The sequence below is a fragment of the Cibotium barometz genome, chromosome 12, assembly GCF_041138505.1.
Source record: "Cibotium barometz isolate CiBa-2024 chromosome 12, ASM4113850v1, whole genome shotgun sequence".
Taxonomy (NCBI): Eukaryota; Viridiplantae; Streptophyta; class Polypodiopsida; order Cyatheales; family Cibotiaceae; genus Cibotium; species Cibotium barometz.
The window spans coordinates 17,389,939-17,415,892 of NC_141057.1; the positions used below are offsets into that span (position 1 = coordinate 17,389,939).

General features: G+C 35.5%; 1 protein-coding gene across 7 annotated transcripts in view; it reads left to right on the forward strand.

Moving 5' to 3' along the window:
• The window catches only part of LOC147633144 (MADS-box transcription factor 23-like), a 73,958-nt gene that overhangs the window by 29,653 nt on the left and 18,351 nt on the right, over positions 1 to 25,954 (forward strand). For all 7 annotated transcript variants that reach the window (XM_086806167.1, XM_086806168.1, XM_086806162.1 and 4 more), the window contains exon 2: positions 19,605 to 19,686. In XM_086806167.1, the coding sequence (XP_086662293.1) occupies positions 19,605 to 19,686 (82 nt within the window). The remainder of the gene's footprint in view (positions 1 to 19,604; positions 19,687 to 25,954) is intronic.

Genomic DNA, 25,954 nt, shown 5'->3' on the forward strand with positions numbered 1-25,954 from the left:
CTTGGTGGGCGATTCATGGTCAACTCCTACATAAACGATTAACGATTATAACTTTTAGAAATCAATATTTAGCTCACATATATACATTTAGATAAACAAAATTCTACAAATACTTACGAATTCATGGCGCATGGTTTCGTAACCACCACTCCCAAGATGAGAAGTTTTTACTGTTTGGAGTCTCGTCCTTGTTGTCTCTCCTTGTTGTTGAAACCTCTCTGGTGTCTCTGTGAGCTCTTGAGTTATGGCTTCCCACTCTCTATCATCTAGCCAAACAGATTTCTCTTTTTCTTGTTTAATTGTATCCCTCGTCTTTGACCTATGATGCTCCATCAAAATGCGAGCTGTGTATTGTATTCACTCATTAGAGATGATATTCATAGGATCAAATGGTTGAAACTTTTGTTTTATCTTTGTATTTATGTAATTTTTTTTCCTTATCTTATTGATGTCATAGTCGTAATAGAGTTGTGAAATTGTATAGTGCACAGTTATCGAATTCGTATCTTCGTTGCCTTCTCTGTACTATTCATTATAGGTGTCCCATTCCTAATTGTGTATATCTTGTTGTCATGGTCATGTGCATCCCAAGGAGTGGAAGGTGAATCCATGGGTGTGCTATCAATAGATGAGAGCAAAGGACGACGCTCACGTGGTGGTAGTGCCAGATGCTATGACACCACCACAACAACCTCTCTCCTGAAGACTTACTACGTGAGCGGCGTCTATGTGAAGAGGTGGTAGATCGTGCTGTAAGAGGAGTGGAAGGCTGTGTGGTATGAGGTGTAGGAACTGCTGTCGTACCTACAGGTGTGGAAACTGTCGTCGTGAAGCCAGATGGTGAGGCAGATGCCTTTGCTCCAGAATCCTAATAAGTCTGAGCCATGGCTTTCCTCTAGAGTCATGGACGAGAAAAAATCATATAACCGCTCGGGACTCATGCCTTGAGGTGTAGGGTTAAATGAGAAATCAGGACTGTAGTTGAGCGGCGGTGAGTTATCACCCATGGCTTGTTGGACAAAAAACCATATGATAAACTTCTGCGAAATGAAAATTATATGGTAAACAATGAAAAAAACCATATGATAAACTTGTGCGAAATGAAAATTATATGGTAAACAATGAAAAAATCATATGACAAATATTAATAATGATAAACAACAATGGTAAATCATATCACTTTGCACCTGCACTAGTGATAATGACGGTAAACATTAACAATGGTAAACAATGAAAGGACTATATGACAAACATTAACTTTCTTAAACAACAATGGTAAACCATATCACTTTGCACCTTTAGTGTCATAAAATCATTACAAATATGTCATAACTATTTGCATAATCATTAAGATACATCATTTTAAAAATCATTATCTATTCTACCATTCTCATTAAGATCAATAGCAGAGATCTATTTCTATGTACATTTCAGCATCCTCATCATTAAAAGTCTCTTGATGAAGGTTGTCCTCATCATCAATGTCTTCTTTCTCAACAGGTTTTTCAGCTTCATTGGCTTGCACCTCTTCATTTGAATCTTGCTCTAGTTGCTCCTCTTCATTTACTTGCTTCTCTTCATTGTTGATATCGGCTTGTTCTTGTTGCTCTCCACCACCCTGTGAATCCATATCATCCTATTGTAGCACTAATTGTTCACAAATTTGCTTACTGTGGGAGGCGACTTGAACCACAAATAGCCAGCGTGGATCTTTTGGATCCGCTTTAAAGACAATCTACTCGCAATGCTCGGCGCATAAAATTATCTTGTTGATCAGTCCATACCTTTGTGGAGTCCACTTGGATGAGGTCACTCTTGTCTCTACGTACAGTTGCATGTGGTCCATTTGTGATTACCTTGAATCACTTCACATCAAAGATAAACAACTCAAAACTTTTAAATTCAACCTTTAATATGTCTCGAATGGTTCCAAAGTAATTAAGCATTCCACTAATTGTGTTATCATCACTTGCATTTGCTCGACTTTCTTGAACAAATTGTGCTGTGACATCACAATCAAAGGTTACTCTTCTTTGGTCTATTCATTTTACTCGAAAATGACGTCCATGTGACCAAAACGTCCCATATTTGTGATATTACAAATAGCACATAAAGATTGTTGATGGACAAATAATAACTGAGACATGTAGAGAAAAAAGGAGAGACATGTAGAACTTAAACACTTACATGCCAATCGCATCCTTTTTTAAGCTCTTCCTTCTTCTCTGTTATAGTTAAACCAGCACGTTTGGCTTCTAAAATTGTAGCTTCTAGCCATCTACCTATGGGAAAGTCCGGAAGAGCTTACAGACCTTTTGGATATGGAAGATTTCTTGTAGTGTGATTCCTTCTGAAACTTCAACGATCTTATACTTGCTGTCGCTTGAGAGCTTCATATGCCTCAATAAATTTCTCCATTACATGCGAGTTCAAGATGCAAAATTTGTTGATTTTTTTTCGTAAATTGTTATCTATCTTTCTCTTAATGCCTTGGCCTTGAGGTTCCTCACCAATGACTCGCCTGTTAAACTCTTGAGACTAAAGTCGAGGTATCTTTGGATCTGCTGAACTTAAATCTTCAGTGATGTAAACTTAGTAAGAGAGTTATGCAAAACTTTATAATGTATATTCTTTGTGACAAAAAAGGCAAAAAGAGCATAAAAAGAAGATTAGACAAAGAGAGATACATAGAATATCTTTTATATTTTTTAAATGTTTTTATTCTAAACTTATCTTATATGATTTAAGGGATCTTATTTATCCTAAATCTTAAAGGATTTGGTGTTGTGATGAGTTTCACTACCCAAACTTGCTCACTTTGTTATCTTTGGGAACACAACAATAATCTTCATTCCAAAGTTTCATTTTTTGTCGATCTAATGTAAGGTGCTTTGTCATCTTACTATCCCAAACATGTACTTATATTTTGTAAGACATTTCTAGAACATATAGTGATCTCATTAGTAAAATGGAGGTCGGATCATGTTTAAGTTTAGCCAATCTAATGTGAAAACTAGTCATTCATTCCCTTGAAATAGAATACTTGTGAGCTCTTTTCTTATTCCTATTTCTTCTTAATTTCATGTATGCTATTGAATCTTTATGCTAGATAGGTTTACTTGTATGTCTCCTAATTCTTGCATTGGCTATTTCTTCTTCTTCGCTTTTTGTGTGAGGACTGTTAACTATCTCATAGGTTAGTATATATATGGATGGAAGGATCATGGTGGCCACAAGCTTGGGCTATGTGGTACAACCCATCACATAGACAACTCTTGAATTTGCAAGTACCACCAAAGAGCCTCTCCAAATAACTCTATATCGACTTCTATTCAACATGAATATAACCTCGTCCTAGTTGACATATTTGTTCCAAAGAAGCCTAATCTTTAAGCATACATTGTTATGAGATCGTGACATACTTATCATGTCGTGCTAAGAAAATCAAGACTCCATATTTCCATGGTGGATTCTATTGTGGTTCTCATGCTCATTGTGTCACTCACAGGGTTCAAATTGTTTCTACTAACAACCTCCTAATTTTGAAGAGTCCTAAATATTTCTACTATAAACACAAGCCTCGTATGAGGAACTTTTGTATCACCTATATTTTTTTAATCTTTCATGCTGTCTCGAGAAGTTGGGGATACCTAAATCTTTTCACTAATCTGCTTTACATTCGACACCCACTTAATCTCACATATCCATTTCATGGCATATCTTAGACTATACCGACACCTTTCCATCTTCTCACAATGTTATCACTCATTTGGGTGACATAGGGGCGTGTTCAGCTTTAGGAAGGGAGCTATGTTAACCACTCTATCAGGTTAACATGGTTTCACTTGTTGCTATCAACATCCTTACATTTGTATCGACGGATTTATATTTTCATGATAAACATGGTATTAGTTTCTGTAGATTCTTAATTAACTAAAATATGCAGATTCTAGTAGCATTTTTAAGCTGTATCTGTATCTGAGTGGAACAAGCACATGAAATCTTGTGGGTAGTATATTATAATATAAGAAATAATTAGAGACTTATATTTACACTTAGTATAGTTCTTGGTTCAATTTTAGGAAGGAAAACACTTATGGAAGCTTTTTGAATTACTTCTAATCATATATGGTTGTGTGGTATCAATTGTCTTCTCTAATTGTTTTTCACTTGAAAGGTAGCTTGAGATTTTAGACATGGTTCTAAAGTATGTAAGAAAGGACAATAGGAAAATCTTGCTCTTCATATTATTACAGTGTTAAAATGTAGAAATAAGTGGAGAGTTAACAATATTACTACTTATAAACTTTGATTATAAATTGATTGTTATCTACTTATGTGCTCGGGGTAAGAAGATTGTATGGTGATCTAGAAAGACTATCGACTTCTTTATATCCATAAGTTGAGAAGCATATTTAGATAGCTTTTCATCAACATCCATGGGTGTAACCATTGACTTGCACACTTAGCCATGTCAAATACGCCTTGAATGCTTTTGTTGAGAAATAAGGCTTTTATTTGACTCTTGCTCAATCTCAACATAATGCATAAGTCCACGGTTTGTCATTTTAAACTGTGAATTCAACATGTCCTTTGTTTGATAGATCTTCTCTTCATGGTTTCCCATCATAATGTGTTGATCCATATACAGGACAATTATCATGTGCAAACTTACATTTGAATATGCACTTATAGAAATACTAATACTTATGAGAGGAAGGCATCTATCCATTAGTACCATTTCCAAGGTTCTTGTTTTAACATGTATATTGTCTTTTAGAGTGTGCATACTTTGTTTTTAAACTAGCTCTCTTAGAGTTGGGTGTTTTTACCACATAAACCTCCTCCTTAATATGGTCATTCATAAATTCTCACTTCACATCGATTTGTAATACATCAGCCACTTACCATGAGGAGCAGCCAAGGTTAGTATTGTTGGAATTGTTGTCAATCTAGATGTGGAAGGAAATATCTCCTTAAAGTTAAACTCTTCAACTCATGCCAAACTCCTTGTCATGAGTCTTTTGTTGTACTTATCCAATGTTCTATCACACTTGTACTTGGTCTTTCAAACCCACTTGGTGTTGACAACAACTTTTTATTTTGTAGGATGATCCATAAGATTCCAAGTGTGTTTTTTCATAATTGTGTGATATTCTAATTGCATTTTTTCCTTCCAATTTGGACCTTCTAACGCGTGTTTGACTCATGTACTTTCATTATCTTAGCCATCAAGGTCATTTTGATAGTGTGATCATAGGTACTTATCTGTTACACTTTTCTCCTAGTTTTGTAAACAACAATGGGCGGGCTTTCTTATCCAAGAGTTGCTTAACCCGTTTAGGATATGTTCATCTTTGTGGTGTTCCACTTTACTTGCTTGAATTTGGAGTGGAATCACCTTGCTTGGTTGCTCTCTTGAGAGAGAGAGAGAGAGAGAGAGAGAACCTCTATAAAAAACATCTATGCTAGAAAAACAAGTAAATTAGTTGTTATATCATGGAAAAAAGTTGAAAAAAAAGAAAGAAGAGAAGAAAAATTTAATTTAAAAAAACAAAGCAAGCTTACGTTTGACTAGAAGAGATCTAGTTTGGACTTGCAAGGCAAAAATAGGCAAAAAGTGTAAAAAATAATACCTCTTAAAAATTCATCAAAATGAAAGGAAATAACTTAAAAGATCCTAGTGTCGATATAAGCATCGGTTTAAAAATAACATCACATATAATGTGGTCTATGCATTATGTAACACCATACATAATCTTTAACATTATGCATAGTCTGCACATCTATGCATAAATTCAGTAGTCTACATAACACACGGAGACTACACAAGATGTAACTTGTAAATTATGCATAGATGCATAGACTATGGATAACACTAATGTATATACTATGAGTAGTTTATGAATTATGTAGAATGCATAGATATATAGACTTTGCATGATGTATAATATGCATAGATAGACTTGTAGACCATGCATTATTCATAGATATAAAGACTACACATTATGCATGCATTTATAGACTATGCACAATGCATAATATGCACAGACTTCAACAATGTGTAGTATACATAGTGTAATGCATTTTACTATGCATTATTCATAGTTTGTGCTTCACTATGCATAAAGAATAGTATGCAATTTATTATGCATACTTTGCATTATGTAGAGATGCATAAACTATGCATGCTATGAGCATACATAAGTATATTGAGAAAAGAAAACACAAAAAATATAACAAAATAAATCCCAAGCACTCGGAGGGTGCAATCTAGAGGTGAAGATAAGAGTCTCCTTTCTTATTTCAAGGCCATGCGGGGAAGAAGCAAAACCTATAGTACAAGAAGGAAAAAAATAGCCATAATATGATTTTTTTTTTGTTCGTATACCACAATTCATGGAATAGGTCTAGGGTTTACCTTCTAACTTATCTTTGCTTTCTTGATTTTTGAAATTGTGTGCTTATTTTTTAAAGAGTCAATGTCTCCTTACATAGCAATTAAAAAACCTACTACTAAAAAAAGAGAACAAATTAGAGGAATAGAGATACTAATTTTAATAAATGGGCAAGGAGACTCCATAATGGAAAGTAGGAACATAAGAAAAAGTGAATGGGATCTTATTTTTGCTTGATGCATGAATAGAAAGGAAGAACAAATAGGATTCAAAGGTAGTAATGTGGTAAAGAAAGAAATAGAAGAAAAGCTTTAAAGTTAAATGCAACAATCAAAGGAATCTTTTTCTAGCATTGATATAAGTACCAATTTTGATGCTTATATACATGCTTTCTTAAGGTTTTATTGATGCTTACCAAAACATAGAAATAAGCCTCAATATCTCCCAAAATATTATAGTGATGGTGGTTGATGAAGAGGATGAAGATGTTATGCTTTGAATTACATCTAGAAGCTAGATTGTGGATTATCGTTTGCAAGTTGTGTATGGCCTTGAGGTAGTACTTGTAAATTGGATTATATATGAACCATAGAGTCCATGTTGTTTCACGTGTTATGATTTAATAATAGCATCATAATTTCTCTAACTTTTGGATCTCAAATTTTTACTAGCATTGGGACTAGTCAAAAGGAGCCTATCAGCTCCCTTTGATTGAATTTTCTTGTCTTCGTGGTACATTGGTTGATTGTTGGTGTACTTTTAAACTTACAAATCTTTGGATATGTCCAAACAACTAAAAAAACACTCTCAGTTAAAGAGTATGAATACCCTTGTAGCACTTTTTATAATAAAAACTTTGAAATCGTTCTCTTTATCAGTCCAATCATATTATGTTGCTTTTTAGAAGTTGATAGTAATTACTTCCATTCACTTTCCATATATGCCACAATGAGATTGGACACATTGATGCCTCAACAAGGATGGCATTAGAGCTAAAACACTTGAAGAGAATCCTCAAAATAGCCCATAGATTTTACTTTAATATATTCAACTGAGATCTCCACAGAGGACCGAGGCATGTGCTTGTACAGCAAGATGAAGAAGAAAAGTTATCCCTAATAAGTGCATAGCTGCGGTGTTAGAGGGGGCCTTCAACATTCAAGAGCTCAATATCCTTACTAGAAGTTTGAAAGAAAGAAGTTTATTTTGGTGGCCTCTATCTAATCATGAATGGGAGAGTCATTAAATTGAATCATGAAAGAGAGAACGTACTAGCCAATGGGAGATTTATCATTAAATTTATTCATATAAGAGAGTAGAAGGATATCCTAGCCAATTGAAGGCCTCACCATGTTATCCACAGTCTACAAGATTTATGCCAAATCCAAGACTGTCTACACACTTGGACTCATGGATAAAAAACGAACAAAAAAGGCTTTATTAAAGGAAGATTTATATTATATGCTATCATAGCCGTGTGATAAGGATAAAAAATTGCTTAAAAATTTAATCAAGACTTTATCTTCTTTCAATTTTTTTGATAAGTTCTCTAATATACTAAAATGGGATTAAGAGATCAACAATTACGCAAAGATGCTATATTAGTTGTCTCCTATTTGCCATAGATGGTGATTGCTCTATCTTGGCTAGTGGATGATTGGGATCCCTAGAAGATATCCATCTTCCCAAAAATGTAGCTCAACTTTTCCTATAATGATTTGCGGATGATACCAATGGTATGGTTCAAAATGATCAACCAACCATTTTCTCTTCATGGAGTTGTCTCTCCACCTTCTACCTTGCTTTAGGATTTGCCATCAGCCATAGCAAGATTGGTATCAAAACTCTTTTCAAAGTACTTCGTGCTTGGCTTCTAGGATAGGGTTGTAAAATTATCCTTGAAGGTATATCTTTATACTTTTTGGAATACCTGCAATTTGGAGTCTTAATTTACCACCAAAAATGGAAATGGGTGCTAAGTATGTCAACAGAATCTAGCTGGTAGACTAGTGGACTTGAAGCACATTCTTATCTGCTTCAATATTTGCTTTTCTTCTTGCTACAGATCCTCGAGCAATGATCTCATGACTTTGGAAGCCATATGAAAAAAAGTTTCATGGGTTGGAGACTCTAGTAGTTATAAGAGTGTGGCTTAGAGATATTATACTCTCCTTAAGGATGGAGAGCTAGGTATGCCTAACATCCTCGGCTTCGTAGACAAACTCTCAATCAAATGGATCGTTAGAAGCCTCTAAATTTCCAAGGAGGATTGGGCAATCCTATTTAATAGGTGCACACATTTGAATTCTATCAAGCGTTTCTCGAGATGGAAGGATCTCCTCTTTATTCCCTTGTATTGTGTGCCAGTTCAAATTAAAGCTCATGGTAGTCATCTTGTTAAAGTCATTTGGGAAGTGTTAAACGAGATTAAACTCCATCTTGGGTTGGTGGAAAATGTCAGAATTCAAAATGTGATCTTTTATATTTACTTGATATGTTTCTCTTTGACTCTAAATAACTTTATCTAGCCTCACCTCTTTGAAATAACTCATTTACTTTCTAAGAAAGGCATTAGGACTTGGGTTGGCATATGGCACTCCAATCACAAAACATGCTTGACTAGATTGAAAATATTAACAATATTCAAGGTAAGTGCTCAGGATTTGGACCTCATCCCAGAAATAATAAACTTTTGGGATGCTTTCCTCATCAAGGTGAGAGGTTTCCTTCTTCTTGGACCTTTGCTCGCTTAGGTAGCTCTTTCAATCTAATCTGTTGGCCATTCCTTCTTTTTCTCCTCCATTCTCTCTCTATGTCAAATGCAATGATAGATGGCTCATTAAGCGGCATAGAAGGCAATGAAAATTCAAGTTTTATCATATATGGTCTAAAAGAATAGATCCTAAAAATTCATTTATCATGTGTCTTGTTCTCCACAAAGCTATTGAGACCAACTAACGTGCTTATAAGAATGGTATGGGGGTCGGACCTTTGTCTTATATGCAAAAAGGAAGAACGAAATTGTAGCCCACCTTTTCATTAAATGTGAATGGAACTCCACTGTATTGGCTTCCCTCCTTATGTGCATCAAACCAGCCTATCCTACTCCTATGAAGTGGGAAAAATCCAATCTACTAAACTATGGAATATCATTAGAGTAGAATTTCTACGATGTGGAAAAAAAGGAATTCCTTTCTTTTCTCTGGACATTGTGGAAAGATTCCTTCGGGCCTTTGTCCTACATGGAAAAGGAAGAAGTAAATTGTAGGCCACATTTTCATTGAATCTGAATGGAACTCCATTGTATTGGCTATCCTCCTTGTGTGCATCAAGCCGGTCTATCCTAATCCTCTCAACTAGAAAGAAATCCTATTAGGTAAAGCTAATGGTTGTTCTATTAAACTATTGAAATATCATTAGAGAATAAATTCTTTGGATAGTGTGGAAAAAAAACAATGTCTTTCTTTTCTCAGACAAAAGGTCTGATATGCACTCAGATCTAGAAACTTATTTTTTTTGCTCATGAAATAATTATTGTATTTGAAAAAGAAAATGTGCTCGGTCACCATCTTGGGGTGGTTGCAAGATCAGGTTGCCCAGTTTTGTCCACTCAGGTACCCTGTAAACAGTAAAAAAAAAGGCATTTGTTTACCTTTAGTGGCTAATCTCTCCTAGTAAATGAAGGAATTTGGTTTCAAGTTCTTTTGTTGGAACATCATATTCAAAGTTGAAAATATAGTTGCATAATTTGATTAAGCATTAGATAGTCAAAAGTCCTCATTTTCTTAGGTACAAAGTCAATGTATACACCCTGTCCCAAATTTGAACTGATTCCATAAAATGCTAATATCTTTTACATATAAACTCATATGAGATTCCCACTTTGTACCTTAGATATTCACATAATATGGAGCTTAACTTGATTTTTTGAGAAAATTTTAAGAAATTTGTCTATTTTCTTTAAATATTTCAAGGTCTTTAAAGTGTTATAATATGCGCCACTTTTTATACCCACAATAGCTACCACTTAAAATCCTCAATCTTGTAGATCAAAAGAGTGGGTAGATACTGAGACATTAGTCGAATGTGGTGGTTAGTAAAAATTGCAAATCCAATGGTTGGATTTTTAATGATCTCTTTTTCAAAATTCTTCCAGACTATCAGAAGGCCTACAAATATTAATAATCTAATTAGAAAAATTACATTTTTGATGTGAATCATCTAAAATGTATAGAGACTAGTGTACTTGTAGCGGTGCATCTATGGAAAAATAAATTGGATCACTCTAAGTATGGAAAGATCATTTGTTTATCATTTCATCATATTTTTGATTAATTTTGACTAATTAGACTAATTTATATTAATTTAAGTTATATTTGGTTAATTTAAGGGCAAGCGTATTTTCTATTATTTGCTTGATCTCATTTTAAGTACCTTGCCTCCCAAAATTTTCTCTCCAAGCATTGTCCCAGTGCAGCATAAACTGGATAAAATTGGACACCCTGATCTTGCAACAACCCCTTGTCACTGGAGAGTCAAAGAATTGATGATATGTTAGAAGGCGACTATGCTTACATTTGATGCAAGGAAGCAATTGAAGACCTTCTTCTTATTATGGCTTGTCCTTGTCTTGTAAATCTATGTCCATGACATCCAAGTTCAGGATTCATGTGTTAAGAAATTCATAATTGAGGTCAATAAGGTGTCTTTGAGCTCTGTCTCTCGGAGTGTTGCCTCAACATGACCTCTCTTTTTTGGAAAACGGAGATTCATTTTTGGCTTGTGTGGAGTCCTAAAAGATCTAGAAACGTGAGACTCAATCATAAGGGGATAATCAAGTATCCTTAGTTAGCTAATTCCTAAATTCATTTCGTGTGACTTGTATATCTCTACATATAGTGGTTTCGATCGTTCAAAAGTTTAAAAAATTTCTCTATAAATTGATTTTTTGGTAGTATTAGTGTACAAGTCATGTGAAGTCTTTGTTTGGCCAAATGGGACAATCAATCCCTTTCCACGTGAGATCCAAAAGCGAGAATTCTAGGTTGTACTAGAAGGGAGGAAGGTGGCCAATTTGAAGGCCATATGATGTCCATCAACTCAGTCAACCACTTGAGAGTATCGCAAGCATCATGTACATCCTTATATAACTCCAGTAATGAGTCAAGGAACAATCTTGGAAAGGTTGAGAGAGAGAGAGAGAGAGAGAGAGAGAGTTTTATTAATGTCTGTGAGAGCAAAAAGGTATTACAAAGTATCCAAGTGTTACATTCACCCTGGCAGAACATAAAAATAACATTGAAAAAAGACTGCTAGCTACAAATACAAGTAGGATCGTCAGGAATACATCATTAGGAGTATGATAGCATGATGATCTGAGCCTATCCAAGAAACATCAAGCTAGGGAGGTTGGTGGAGAGATCTCATCATCATCCTTACGAATTGTGTAAAGGACATCAATGTCCACATGTCTTGTGGGCATTTCTTTATTGCTGGAGCATCTCTTGGAAATACATGTGACTAGCGGAGCGTTGGAGCGCCTATGCGGTCCTTGGGCTCCTAGCTCGGTGCATTCGAATCGTTTGGTCTACGGTAACGCTAGGAAAATCGAGAGACTCGTGTGCATTGTCTAACTTGTATGTGAGGTTGGGGGGGTCTTGGGTGGGTTCCTCTCTCAGGTAGTGGTGAGAGACTTCTTGGATGAGAGAGAGAGAGAGAGAGAGAGAGATGGAGAGAGAATTATATTGTGGAAAGTCTCTTCCTTGTGGTTAGCTCATTTGGTAGAGAGCTCATTTAGTGGAGAATACTATATATTGGATGAGGTACTCGGAGCTACACTTGTGGTTTGGAATAATTAGTAAGGGAAAGCTAGTACATCACATGGTCACCATGTGGCCATTTGTAAAGTAATTTTGGTAATATATCTTCCTTTACGAAAAAAAGAGAAAATTATCATATTTTAAATTTTAAATTCTAGTTTTTGTGTACGCTTGTGTGATATAAGAGAGAGAATTGGCATACTTTCAAAAAAAATCTAGAATTTAAAACTAGTTGTTCCTTATGTATAACAAATAATCAAATAAAAAATTTTAAGTATCATGTGTCACAATTATAATTTTTTATAAAATATAAAATAAATATGACAATCATATTAACAGTTAAAAGAGAAAAGTTTGTGATGCTTAAGGTCTATCTTTTTGAGTATCAATTTGATAAAGACATTTTTGCATTTGACTATCATTCATAACATTATATATCTTTGACTATCATTCATAAGATAATATCTCATTCACGAGATCGTCCTCAGTTGCATTTTTAATGTAAAGACGTATTTAAAATTTTTATTAAATTACATTATCTAATGCAAGGATCCTATGCTTAAGTCAAAAAAAATATAGTTTGTCTATTATATGTTTTAAGATTTAAAGATATTTACTTTGTGAAATATAAATTTTCATTATATGGACTCTTATTTTTGTCTCCTTAAAGATTTTCAAACCTCCTCTCTTGGGAACTTCCACTACAAGGAAAAGCGATCGTGGGCGCGTTTATAGACGCGTTTCGACAACATGGTTTAGAATGTTATGGGTGCGTTTATAAGCGTGTCTAAATTTGCATCTATCCATACGCGTCTATAAGCATGTCTATGTCAGTAGTATAGATGCGCTTATAGACATGCATATAGACGTGCTTCTAGCCTCTATTATAGATGCGCATGTGGATGCTCTTTGGAATTAATTTTGTTTTTTTAGAGACTTGCATGTAAAGATTTACAGCTACATTTTTTGCACGTAGTTGCATTTTTTTGCATAGGTAACTCTCTGGTTTAAGGTTTTGCTTATTTGTACATAGACGAATCAAGACCAACAAAGATATCAACATAAAAACTTAAATTAAAGTTAGATATGCACAAAAAGATTTGTGAATACACTTTGAATATTGATTAAAGAAAATGAGAAATTATATTATATATATATAAATTTATCTATTACATGATCGTATCCACATAATGCTTGAATAAAAACATAGATACATAAAGAAGATGAAAAATTTCATGTTATATCCAAGAAGTTGACCATATATGATGGTAGCCACATGAGGCTTGAAAAAGAAACATAGTTGCATAAACGAAAACTATACATGAAAAAAAACTCGGAGGAGTCATCACTCTCTGAGTCATCTTGTCCTTTTTCTTATTTACCTTGTGCCTATAAATAGAAATAGAAAGTATTATAAAGGTCAAAACATGTTTTGTAAATAAAAATAAAAAGTATTTCTTGCATTCGTGTTCTCTTGCTCGATTGTATTGTTTGTCGGAGATGATCCCTTCATCATTGAAGGTAATCCCATGTATCTCCTCTACTGTGGCGACGATGGTAGTCAGTCTTTGCTGGGGTAAGATCTCTATCCACAATGTTAAGCTACATCATAAGCCAAACATTACAATAATTATAACACAACTCAAATAGAGAGCATACAAAGAAAAGACATCAAGTTGCACTATACATACAAACTCAGCCTCCCATGAAGCACGACCTCCAGATCCGAAGTGCGACAATCTATATCGCTCCATTTGTATTTGTCGCGCTTCTCTTTGTTGTTGGTTCACTACTCTTTTTAAGAGATCCTTCTTGGCTTTTTTCCACTCGTTCTTATGAGCAGTAGATGTCTTATCGTGTCCATTTTGACCGGCATCTATTTGGGCTTTTTCCTCCTTTACATGTCTCCTTACTGGAGACCTCCTATTCATAAGTATGTCTTTTATTTGTGTTGCCTACATCTACTATTAGACCTTTGGTCGTGAGGATTAAGATACTTCTTGTGGACAACTTTAATGCAATCATCCACTAGGCTCTCCCTTTGTTGCTTAAAATGTATAAAGCAGTCTTTATAATGTGTAAAAACTACTTGGCGCAAGTAGTTCACCACCTCTTTCCCACGAGTCGTTAATTTTGCATCCACATCTGTGATATCATAATATTCTATATCACCATGATGTGGTAATAACTCTAAAGAACTATTCCCACCTGTAAAGCATTGCCTTAGGGATCCTCTATCTTGTCTACCTCCACTCAATGCTAGTGCGACGTGAGGTATGACTGTTACTATCTCCACAGGACTATCCTTTGTACAACGATGACGTCACTCATGAGAGCCATGATAACTATAATGTGTCACATCTCCTAAGGTGGAGGTGTGGGAGATGTTGTAGTACTAACTGGAGCTGACGCATTATGCATAAATCATGCATGAGTATTATTTATAAAAAATTATGCATAAAGCTTATGCGCAAACCTACAAAACAAATTCCCAGCACTCGAGGGTGTAATAATAATAGAGGAAAGAGGAAAGATACAAAAGCATTTACCTCTTTTTTGTGATGTTGAAAGAGAGGATTAGAAGACCTACAAAATCAACAAAAGGGTGATGAAAAGATTACAATAGAAGAGGTGGGGTCATTATCCATGCTTTTTTTTACGCTTTAGAACTAAGCTTAAAATTCCATAAACATCAAAATATCCGTCGAAAAAAGCATCAAAATAGAAACGTCGAAATAAGTGCCGAAGTAAGCGTCGAAACAAGACTCGAAAAAAGGAATTTTATTACGTATTTTTCGACGGTGTTTTCGAGGACTATCTCGACTGATATTTCGACTACTATTTTGATGCTTATTTCGATTGTAGTTTTGATTGGTATTTCGTCACTTATTTTGACTGTAGTTTCGATTGGTATTTTTGACGACGGATGGAGGAAACTTTCGACGCTTGTTTCGATGCTTATGTTGACGAGTACAGGCATTATTATCTTTTTTGGCATAATGGTGCATCTAGCTGCACTCTTGTAGCTGGATACACCATTATGCCAAATATATATAGTACCAAAGGTAACTGTACTCTGATGTGAAGAACGAAGCGAATTTGTTAAAAAAGTTAGATAGTGTCATAACGTTTTCGACATTACAAAGTAGGTATACAATTTACACAAGTGCAAACAATGGTCAAATTATATTGCAAGATGTGAAATTTACATATCAAGTACTGACGAGATAAGCCAAAATTGAAATTTACACATCAAGCTCTGAGACGAGATAATTCAGAATTTGCATACAATCTATATAAGCTCAAACAAAGATGTGAGCTGACCAAAATGTGTATGTAGAAGGGAAAAGACATGGGCAAGGCTACTCTATGCGGAGCCCTCACTCTAGATCAGGCATTGGTCCTTGCAAAAACCGTACAAGATGCTTTTTTTGATATACCAAAACAACGATCTAACATGACAAGGCAAAGAAAGTATAAAAATCATAAAATTAAGGCACGCCGTACTTACCATAACTACAATGCGTTCCCAATTGAGGTTGGTGCCTTCTTGTTCAAGCTTCTCTAAAAGAAAGTATGTGTTATGACGATGAACAATGTCCTCCTTGTCGGCTGACCAACCACTTGATTCTAAAAGTACCAAAACAACATGAGAAGCATTGATACTTACAAAGTAGACATGACATCAAATGAAACATACAAGATAAATGTTGATACTTACAAAGTAGACATGGAATGCATCTCAACCGTCGCTTCCAAGGTGAGAGCTTTCTACACTCTCCATTCGGACTTTGGCCGCATCCTCTTGTTTGTTGTAGCGTTATGGATTTTGAGGATGCTTTTGCTTCTCTTCATTCCAATCCTCGGTCCTCATGTACCAAGGCTTCTCACCCCTTACTTTCACTCTCCTAGTCACATCTCCCTGCCAATGTTTCATAATATCCACCATGTGATCCTTTATTCATCTTACGGGGATGACATCACTACCATCGACGACCTTGAACTCATCCTTGATTTAATTTATGACTATCTTTCTTAGCTTTATTCATCTTTGGTCATAAAGTCATAAAGTGATTTCCAAAGACAATGTGGCAAAGCTCGTGGATGCAACTCTTCATCTCTTGCCCGACATTATCCAAATAACCACATTGCCATTGACAATTGTGTGAAATTTTTCTCCACCGATGACGGATGTGGGCTATGTCGAAACATCACGATGATCGTGAGCATGGAGTGCTTTTGGCACTAGATGGGGAAGGATGCTCACGTGGGAGTGCTTTTGGCACTAGATGGGGAAGGATGCTCACGTGGGAGCGTAGACCCATACGTGTCCTCCACTTGGACAATAACCACCTCCACCTCCACTACTCGAGCGTTGTGCTGTGCGAGTGGGCGAGCGACCTGAGGGAGGGATTCTAGCGGCTCTTTGTGGGTTTTCTACAAGTGAACTAGGGTTGGCAGTGGTGGTGCTTGATGGTGCAGCCAAAGTGCTTGTTCCTCTTCCAAAATATTGTTGTGCCATCGTTCTTTGCTCGAGCATTGCTTGTGCTAAAAAATCCATGAACTGGTTAGGCGACATGGCATATGGAGAGAAGGATGGAGAGTAAGCTATAGTATCTCATATGGAGTGCGAGACATGTTTCTATACACACGTAGAAAAGCCCACATGGATACTTTAATAAGAGCATACACATGAATTATCCCTCAACATTCATAATGCGTAAAGCTTTTATGCATAAAGCTATGGATGAGACTTATGCATAAAGCTTATGCACAAGGCCTGATGCATAAAGCTTATGCATGAGGCCTTATGCATAAAGCTATGTATGAGGCTTATGCAAAAATCATGAATGAGCATTATGCATAAAGCACTATACATAAAGTCTTATGCATAAAGCATTATGCATAAAGCTTATGCATGAGACCTTATGCATAAAGCTATGTATTAGTGTATGCATAAGCTTATGCATAGAGCATGCATAATCTTCATAAAGCATGTATAAGGATTATGCATAAAGCTTCTGTGCAAACCTACAAAATAAATCCAAAGCATCCATCCAAAGCATCCAAGGGTGTAATAATAATAGAGGAAATAGAGGAAAGAGAGGATTACAGGACTTACAAAACCAACAAATGGGTGAGGAAAGGATTAGTAATGCAAGCTATACTAAAGCTTATGCAAGCTGTGTCGCTATGCAAGCTTTATGTAAACTATGTTGTTATGCAAGTCTTATATAAGCTATACTAAAGCTTATGCATAAAACATGCATGAGGTCTTATGCATAAAGCTATGCATGAGGTTTTATGCATAAATCTTATCGATAAAGTATTACACATAAGGTTAATGCATAAAGCATGAACAAGGTCCTATGCATAAAGTCTATGCATAGAGCTATGCAAGAGGTTTTATGCATAAAGCTATGCATGAGGCTTATACATAAAGTACTATGCAAATCACGTTAGCTTAAACTAAACCGTACCTCGACATTATGTATTAAGTATGCATGCATAGAGCTTAATGTATGCATTAAGCTCTACACATAGAGTTTAATCTATGCATTATGAATGCATGCATAGAGATGTAAGTACTTTTTTATCTTTTCTCTTTTTCTTGTCTTTTTATCTTCTCTTTTTTAAATTTTTATATACCAAAAAGAAGGGTTTTGTTTTGTAGGCTTTTTATGTATATAGCTTAATCTATGAATAAAGCTCTAATGAGAGTTTAATTTATGCATTAAGCTCTATTAAGCTTTATGATTAGAGCTCTATTTATAGATTAAGCTCTATGCATAAAGGACTTACAAAACAAAATCTCATTTTGGTGGATAAAAATAGAGAAAAGAGAGGATAAGAAGATAGGAAAGCATTTACTTCTTTTTGATGATGTTGAAAGAGAAGATTAGAAGATCTGCAAAACCAACAAAAGGGTAAGGAAAGGATTCATAATACATACATACAAAAGTCTTAAGAACCTAATGCATACATGCAAAATTGAAAAGATTCAGCTCTATGCATGCAGTAATCTCTATGCATAGAGCTTAATCTATACATACATCTCTATGCATTATGAATGCATGTATAGAGCTTAATCTATGCATTAAGCTTTATGAACAGAGCTTAATGTATAGATTAAGTTTTATGATTAGAGCTCTATTCATGGATTTAGGTTTATGCATAGAAGAGCTACAAAACAAAGCTCCTCTTTTTGGCAAATAAAAATAGAGGAAAGAGAGGATAAAAAGATACAAAAGAGAGGAAAGATAGGAAAGCACTTCTCTTTTTGGTGATATTGAAAGAGAAGATTAAAAGACCTACAAAACAAAACAAAAAGTTGAGAAAAGAATTAGTAGTACAAAACCTTAAAAGTATGAATAGTATGGATACACAAGAAGGTCTAAGTCTTATGCAGAAGGAGGTTTAAGCTTAAGCCTCTTATGCATAAGAGGCCTCGTAGGCTTATGAATAAGAGAGAGAGAGAGAGAGAGAGAGAGAGAGAGAGAAGAGAATACCATTTAAAAACTTCAAAAATAAAAAGCTTATGCATGAGAGAGAGAAAAAGAGAGCAGAGAATACCAATCAAAAATCCTAATTCTAAACATCCTTGGGAGGAGGCTTTGTGAGGAGAGGACAAAGGGTGAGATGCAGCCATCATGAGGAAGAGAGGGTTCTAAAAACTTAGGTCTATGTACAACAGAGAGAGCATAGAGAAAGCGAAAATAGTTGCGGCGACGATACAGGATTATTCAAAAAAAAATAACAGAGCACGTCTATACTCCTGTCTATATTAGTATAGATGTGCTTGTAGATGCGCATATAGTCGCACATATAGTCGCGTAAATAGTCACGTAAATTTCGTTAGATTTTAAATTTGTCCATGGCTCTTCTCACTTCCATCTCTCTCTAGTTTGTGTGGCTATGTTGAACGGTTATGTTTTCATTCTCTTGTAGTGTTCTTGAATATTTAAAATTATTTATAATGCGAAATATCATTGGAAAGGTCTCGAAGAGTAGGTTTTCATCAGTCAATTTTTTTAGAGAGAAGGTGTGAAAATCCTTAAGGGAAGAAATGAGAGTCCATATTTCACCTAATGTATATCTATAGAAGAAAAAAACTAAGCTACATGTGAATTTTAATGTGTTATTTTTAAATTATTCTTTAAATATTTATATTTATTTTATAAAAAAAATATTTGATTAAATCTCTTAATTTTTAAATTAAAAAAACATTATCTTTATATTTTGGTGTCACACTCAAATAGAATTTTGAAGTTGTGTATGTGTGTGTATGTGTGTGTGTGTGTGTGTGTGTGTGTGAGAGAGAGAGAGAGAGAGAGAGAGAGAGAGAGAGAGAGAGTTTTCTAATTCTATTTTTTATATGCTTTAATAGTATGCGGAAGATACTTGAAAGATATAGGAAGTGCTCGGGATCGACACAAAGCGGTGGTGCTAATTTAGCACGTGATGTTGAGGTACAATTCTCTAATGTCTTGATACATTCTTTATGTAGATTGTCTAAGTTTTGTATGCTCCATATTAAATAAGGATTAGAATACTTCAATACGTATATAAATAATTCCTTAATCCTTGTAAGAACTTATGAATGAGGCTTTCTATAACTATGGACATTCAATTCACATGCTCTACTCATCTATAGCTCACTATCCAAATATATCTATACACAATACTTAGGATCTTAAGGTCATTGATATATTTAGCTAGTACTTAAGTTGGGTCTTAATCTCTTAGAATTATAAAACTTCTTCATAATGAGAAAATCATGACACTCATTTAGAAATATTACCTCTATAAGAAAATATAATTTTGATTTAATTTCTATGACAAGTTGAGTACTTACTCTATGTCTTAATTGCTTAGAACTATAGATCTTCCTATAATGAGTAATTTATGGGTTGCTCATATAGGAATTTGACTCAAAAAAAATCTAATTTTAATCAAATTTCAATAACAACTTGAGCTTGTTACAGTCTTTTGAGTTCATAGAATATTTTCTTATTAGTCATTATATCCATTTAATGTTATTTCTAGAGGCATTGTAATTAAGAATATTTATTAATGTAGTCTTGCTTTAGAGTTTTAAAAGGAAACATGTTATTAAATATTGTCTAATTAAATAATTATTAGATTAGGTGATAAACATCCATACCTTATAGTGTAAGGTTGCATTAGTCCTTAGTGGAATAATAGAGAAAGTTCTTGATCAAAGGTTCTAGTTTTAGGCTAGAACATTGATACATTAGGGGTTCTAGCTTTCCCAGTGGCATGAACCTCCGCTAAGATTAATACACCCTCCAATTGTGTAGAGTAGAGGTGGAAGGTTGAGTATATTTACGAAAGGAAAAGAGGAAAGTGGATCTTGGTAACTAGCTCATGAATATTGTAATAATATCTTTTGATTAATATAAATTTTTTAGATCCTTAGTGAAAATCATGCTTGCCTTTCTTTATGAATTAATCTAGCACATATAATCACTTTGTGTGTGGAACTTTATGTGAGCGTCTTTACTTTATTGATTTCTATTGGAAGTTGGAGTGATCGCTATCTCAACATCCATTGTTATTTGAGAGTGTTGGTGATCCCGAGCTCAAGGATGTTACATTTACATGAGTTTAGTATCTCTATGTGTGTGCGTGTGTGTGTGTGAGAGAGAGAGAGAGAGAGAGAGAGAGAGATGTTGAGAGCTTTGATAGCCTAAGCTCATCTACATCTTCATCTATGGCAGTATATCATGAGCTTAAGAGGGATGTTGAGATTCAAGCTCGATGTCAGCTTGTGCTAGTTGTGTTATATGCTGGCATGTTAGGTAGGAACGTGTGAGAAATAAATGATCGCGGCCAACTGCTTATAGTGTGTGGACATTAGCTAGGGTTAGTTGTGTAGACACAATACATTGTGTGTTGTGTATTTTGGATTATGGCTTTATGCATTGTGTGAGAAGGGAGATGGCTTCTCTCTATGGTGGCTAGGGTTTTCTCCTGTGTCTGTGTCTCCTCTTCCTCTATCTATTTTTCAACATGGTATCAGATCCTGGTGCTCTCTATTAGGGTTTATGAGTGAGTGAGAGAAGAGGGAGAAGAAGCTACGAAGAAAAGCTGTGAAGCTTGCCATTGTTGCTGTGAAGCTTGGAGCACACCGATTTCTATCAAATATGAGAGCTTGGTCTGTCGGGTAAGGACTACTAAACATCCTTGAGCGGATTGCAGATGATTTCAGTACAAACAAGGCAAATTAGTGTTGTCTAAAGTAAAAGAAAATTTCGGGTTTTTGTAAACTTTTCATTGGAGCTTGAAAGCGGTGATGTATTATGAAAATAGATGCAATCTGGCAAAGGAACACATATATGATAATTATTAATGTATTAGCAACTTATGTGCAAGTCCTAAATTGAATTTGGAGCTAAGTTGGTGCATTTATGTGAGAAAAATCACTGGTTTGAAGTCTTCACAAAAACAGAGAAGTGATGGTCATTGAGGATGAAATTAACGTCAGTTCTTTACAAAAAACACTCAATTGATGGATAGTGTACATGTCTAAGAGTTTTGGTAACTCACCTATTCTCTCAATAGTAACTCTAAACATCGTAAATCACCTCAAGAGCAGGCAGTGCAGCTTGTAGGGAGAAAACAGAGCAGATTTCATATATTTTTGATACGAGGAGATCAAATACTACTTGTGTGATTGATTAAACTCAAAACTTGCTTAGCAATTGTGTGATACACATACTAGAGGAGGTTTCTATATGATTGGTTGAAGCAATTATGCATTATGGAGCTAGAAATGAGCTGACTAAACAGGTTGTCTATTGTGATTAATGAAACAGAGAGTGATTAATCGGTTAATTATTTTCTCATCTTAAACAATTGGTCTAATTTATTTTGCGTATACCAGTGTATTTTGGATGCAAACAGTTTGATTTTCTACATCAAAAGTGAAGTTTGTTGACTACTTTGGAGTATCTGAAACACTCATTAGAGTCTGGTTGAGTTGAGTAAGGCTCGTTTACAGACTTGGACATGTGGGGAAGGTGCATTTGCATTGAGCAAATATGTCAGACAACATAGTACAAATTATGGGTAAAAAATTGGATAGGAAGAACTTCTAGACATGGAAGTACAGGATTAAAAGTTTTCTGAAGGGAAAAGATTTTTGGAATCTTGTTATAGGTGCGAAACTAGAGTCGGAACTATCTCAGCAACCTACACAGCAATAGGTTATAGCTCATAAGCAATGGTCAGAGAGAGCATACAAAGTTTTGTATTATCTGTCTATATGTATCTCAGATGCTATACTCATACATATACATGATGTTGAGAATCCCAAGGATGCATGGGATACATTGGTAAGGCTGTATGATACAGACACTAGTGCTCGCAAGTCTCAGTTGAGACAACGGATTCATAATGTGAAACAGAAAGGAAGGAGCATCCATGATTATGTATAAGAGATAAAGAAGTATGTTGATGCAGTGGCAACAATCAATGTCCCTATGTTTGATGATGATTTGGTAGACATTACTTTGCGTGGTCTTGGCAAGGAGTATAAGCCTTTTGATATATCCATCTCGGTTGAGGAGTTGGTTTTACTCTTGATGAGTTGGTTTTACTCTTGCTTGTTGAGGAAATCAAACTCAGTGACTCTTTTCATGATGCATCTACTAGCCATGATGATAATAGCAAAAATCAGGCTTTGTATTCACAAAGGGGATCTAGAGGCAGGGACAGATTTGCATCACGTGGACGTGGTAATGGTCGTGGATGGCAGGACATGTCATCACAACAGAATTTTCAGTCTACTTTGGTGCTAGAGGTGGTCGTGGATATACACCTCGGAGAGGCAGAGGTAATCCTCGTGGTAGAGGACGTTAGCAAGGTCAACAAACATCTATGCAAAATATGGAATGCGATTACTGTGAAAAAGTTGGTCATATGGCACGTGATTGTTTTCGCATATAAAATGATTTGATTGGGGGTAGAGCACAACATGGTGGACATTATGCACAACATGGTGAAAATTATACAAGTGGTTGAAATTATACATGAAGCAGTAATGATGGCAGTGCAAATCACTTGTTTGTCATCAAACATGTTGTGGGATCTATGATGACGAATGGTGAAAGTGATGACACTTAGTATATGGACTCTAGAACATAAAAAATATGACTTGTTATAGCGAATGGTTTGAGCATATGAAGCCTATGGATTTGAAAGGCTATGTGCAGACAGGAGATGATACCCAACATGCTATCATACATGTTGGAAGTGTACCATTGGTTATGCACAATGGTGAAACAAAGGCTCTCGGATAAAATGTTTGAGAACAGATAGAGGTGGTGAATACACCTCACGTGCTTTTGAGCATTTCTTGAGAAAGCATAACATAAGATAATGCGCTCTGTCTATTATTGTAGATAGAGGTAGCAAACTCCTGTCCAACACCCAAGTCAGTCTCCATAAGCTGTCTGAGCTACACATACTCAACCATAGCTGTGAAAGCTGTCTTGTACTCAGCTTTACAACTAGAAGTGGCCACGGTAGGTTACTTCTTGCTCAACCAAGATATGGATGAGCTACCGAGCATGAAACAAAAACTACTTGTGGACACTCTTGTGTCATAGCAACCAGTCCAATCTGAGTCCGAAAAAGCATGTAAATCTGGCGGCAACGATCTTCCTTGGGATAAAATAACCCAAGATGTATGGTATCACTCAAGTAGTGAAAGATGCGTTTAAGTGTCTTTCAATGCTAAGACCCTAGGCTATGCATAAACTTGCTCACTTGTGAGAGTGCAAACTCAATGTCCGATCTGGTAATGCATACATAAATGAGGCAATCAACAGTTGTTTGATAGAGTGTGACATCAAAGTGATCTCAAGCATCGTGAAGACTCAACTTCAAATCTCTCTCCATTTGTGTAGCGATAGGCTTGAAGTCTTCAAGGCCAAATCTCCACAACAATGTCTCAATATACTTTGTGTGACACAAAGCAATATCTCATCACACTGCTTAAATTGTATCTCGAAATAATGATACAAATGCTCTAAATTTGATATCTCAAAAGAGGCATTCAAATCAATCCTAAAATCAGCAATATGACTCTCATTTGGTATTGTGAGCAGCATATCATTGACATAGAGAGCAATGATTTGATGTATATCATCCACACGTTTAATATACAAAGTGCTTTCTGTTGGACTATTTTGACAGCATTCAAATCAATCCTAAAATCAGCAATATGACTCTCATTTGGTATTGTGAGCAGCATATCATTGACATAGAGAGCAATGATTTGATGTATATCATCCACACGTTTAATATACAAAGTGCTTTCTGTTGGACTATTTTGACAACAATGTGGAGTCAAATATGCATGCATCTTTTTATACCAAGCTCGTGGAGCTTCTTTAAACCATATAAAGCCTTTTTCAACTTGTACACTTTGTTTTCCTGCCCTCTTTGAACAAAACCACGAGGCTGCGATATATACACCTCATGCAAATCTTCATTCAAGAACACAGTCTTTATGTCCAACTGATGTACATTCCAACCATTATGAGCTTCCAATGCACAAATAGTATGAATGGTAGTCATACGACAAGTGGGAGTAAAGGTCTCATCAAAATCAATGCCTTTTTCTTGAGCATAATACTTTGCAACAAGTCTAGCCTTATAGCGATCAACACTATCACCTGGCTTTCATTTCAACTTAAAAATCCACTTACATCCAATGACTTTTTTACCAATAGGCAAATCACACAAAGACCATGTACCATTCTTCATTATAGCATCATATTCACTTTGCATTGTAGCCAACCAACTTTTTGATTTTTGTGTCTCATCAAATGAAAGAGGTTCTTTCTCTTCACACATACTAGACACAGCCAAAGCATAACAATTTGATGCATAAGAGGCATGCTGAAAACCTGGACGAGTATGACTAGACATAGTTGCATCAATTTTACTCTCACGTAAGGTTTGCACCAGTCATTTAGGCATAGCTCTAGCTTGCTCATTTTGAGTCCTATCCTCATAAATTACATCTTGTAAATCTGCATAAAAAATAGACTGATCTATGATGTCGTTTGAAATTTGTATAGGTTGAATATTTACCTCATTAGGACTTACATTTGAATTCCCACCTATAAACAGAGGCAACAACATATCAAATACATCCCATGAGCTCACATCTGTCTCTTTGGTATATGATAACAAAGGCTCCACAGCATCTTCCACAAAAACATCTTAACTAATCAAGATATGCTCTGACTGCGGATGATACAATCTGTAACCCTTGCTCTCGGCACTGTAACCAACAAAAATGCATTTGACAGTCTTATCATTCAATTTTCTATGTTGTTGCACAGGCACTAAAGCATAGACGAAGCAACCAAAGACACGCAAGTGACCAATAGACTACAAGGCCTTAGTGGGACACTTGTTGAGTACATATGCAACACACATGACAGCCTAAAGCCAAAACGCATGTGGCAAAGCTTAGCTTTTGACCATACATTGTGCCATCTCCATAAGTGAGCTGTTTTTCTCTTAGTAACAACATTTTGCTGAGGAGTATACGGCACTGTACATTGGTGTTTTATCCCACGAGTAGCCAAAAATGCATCAAACTCTTTAGACATGTACTCTCTCCCTCGATCAGAACGAAGAGTATCCACAGTACAATTGGATACATTTTCAACCATAAGCAAAAATTGTTTGAAGTAC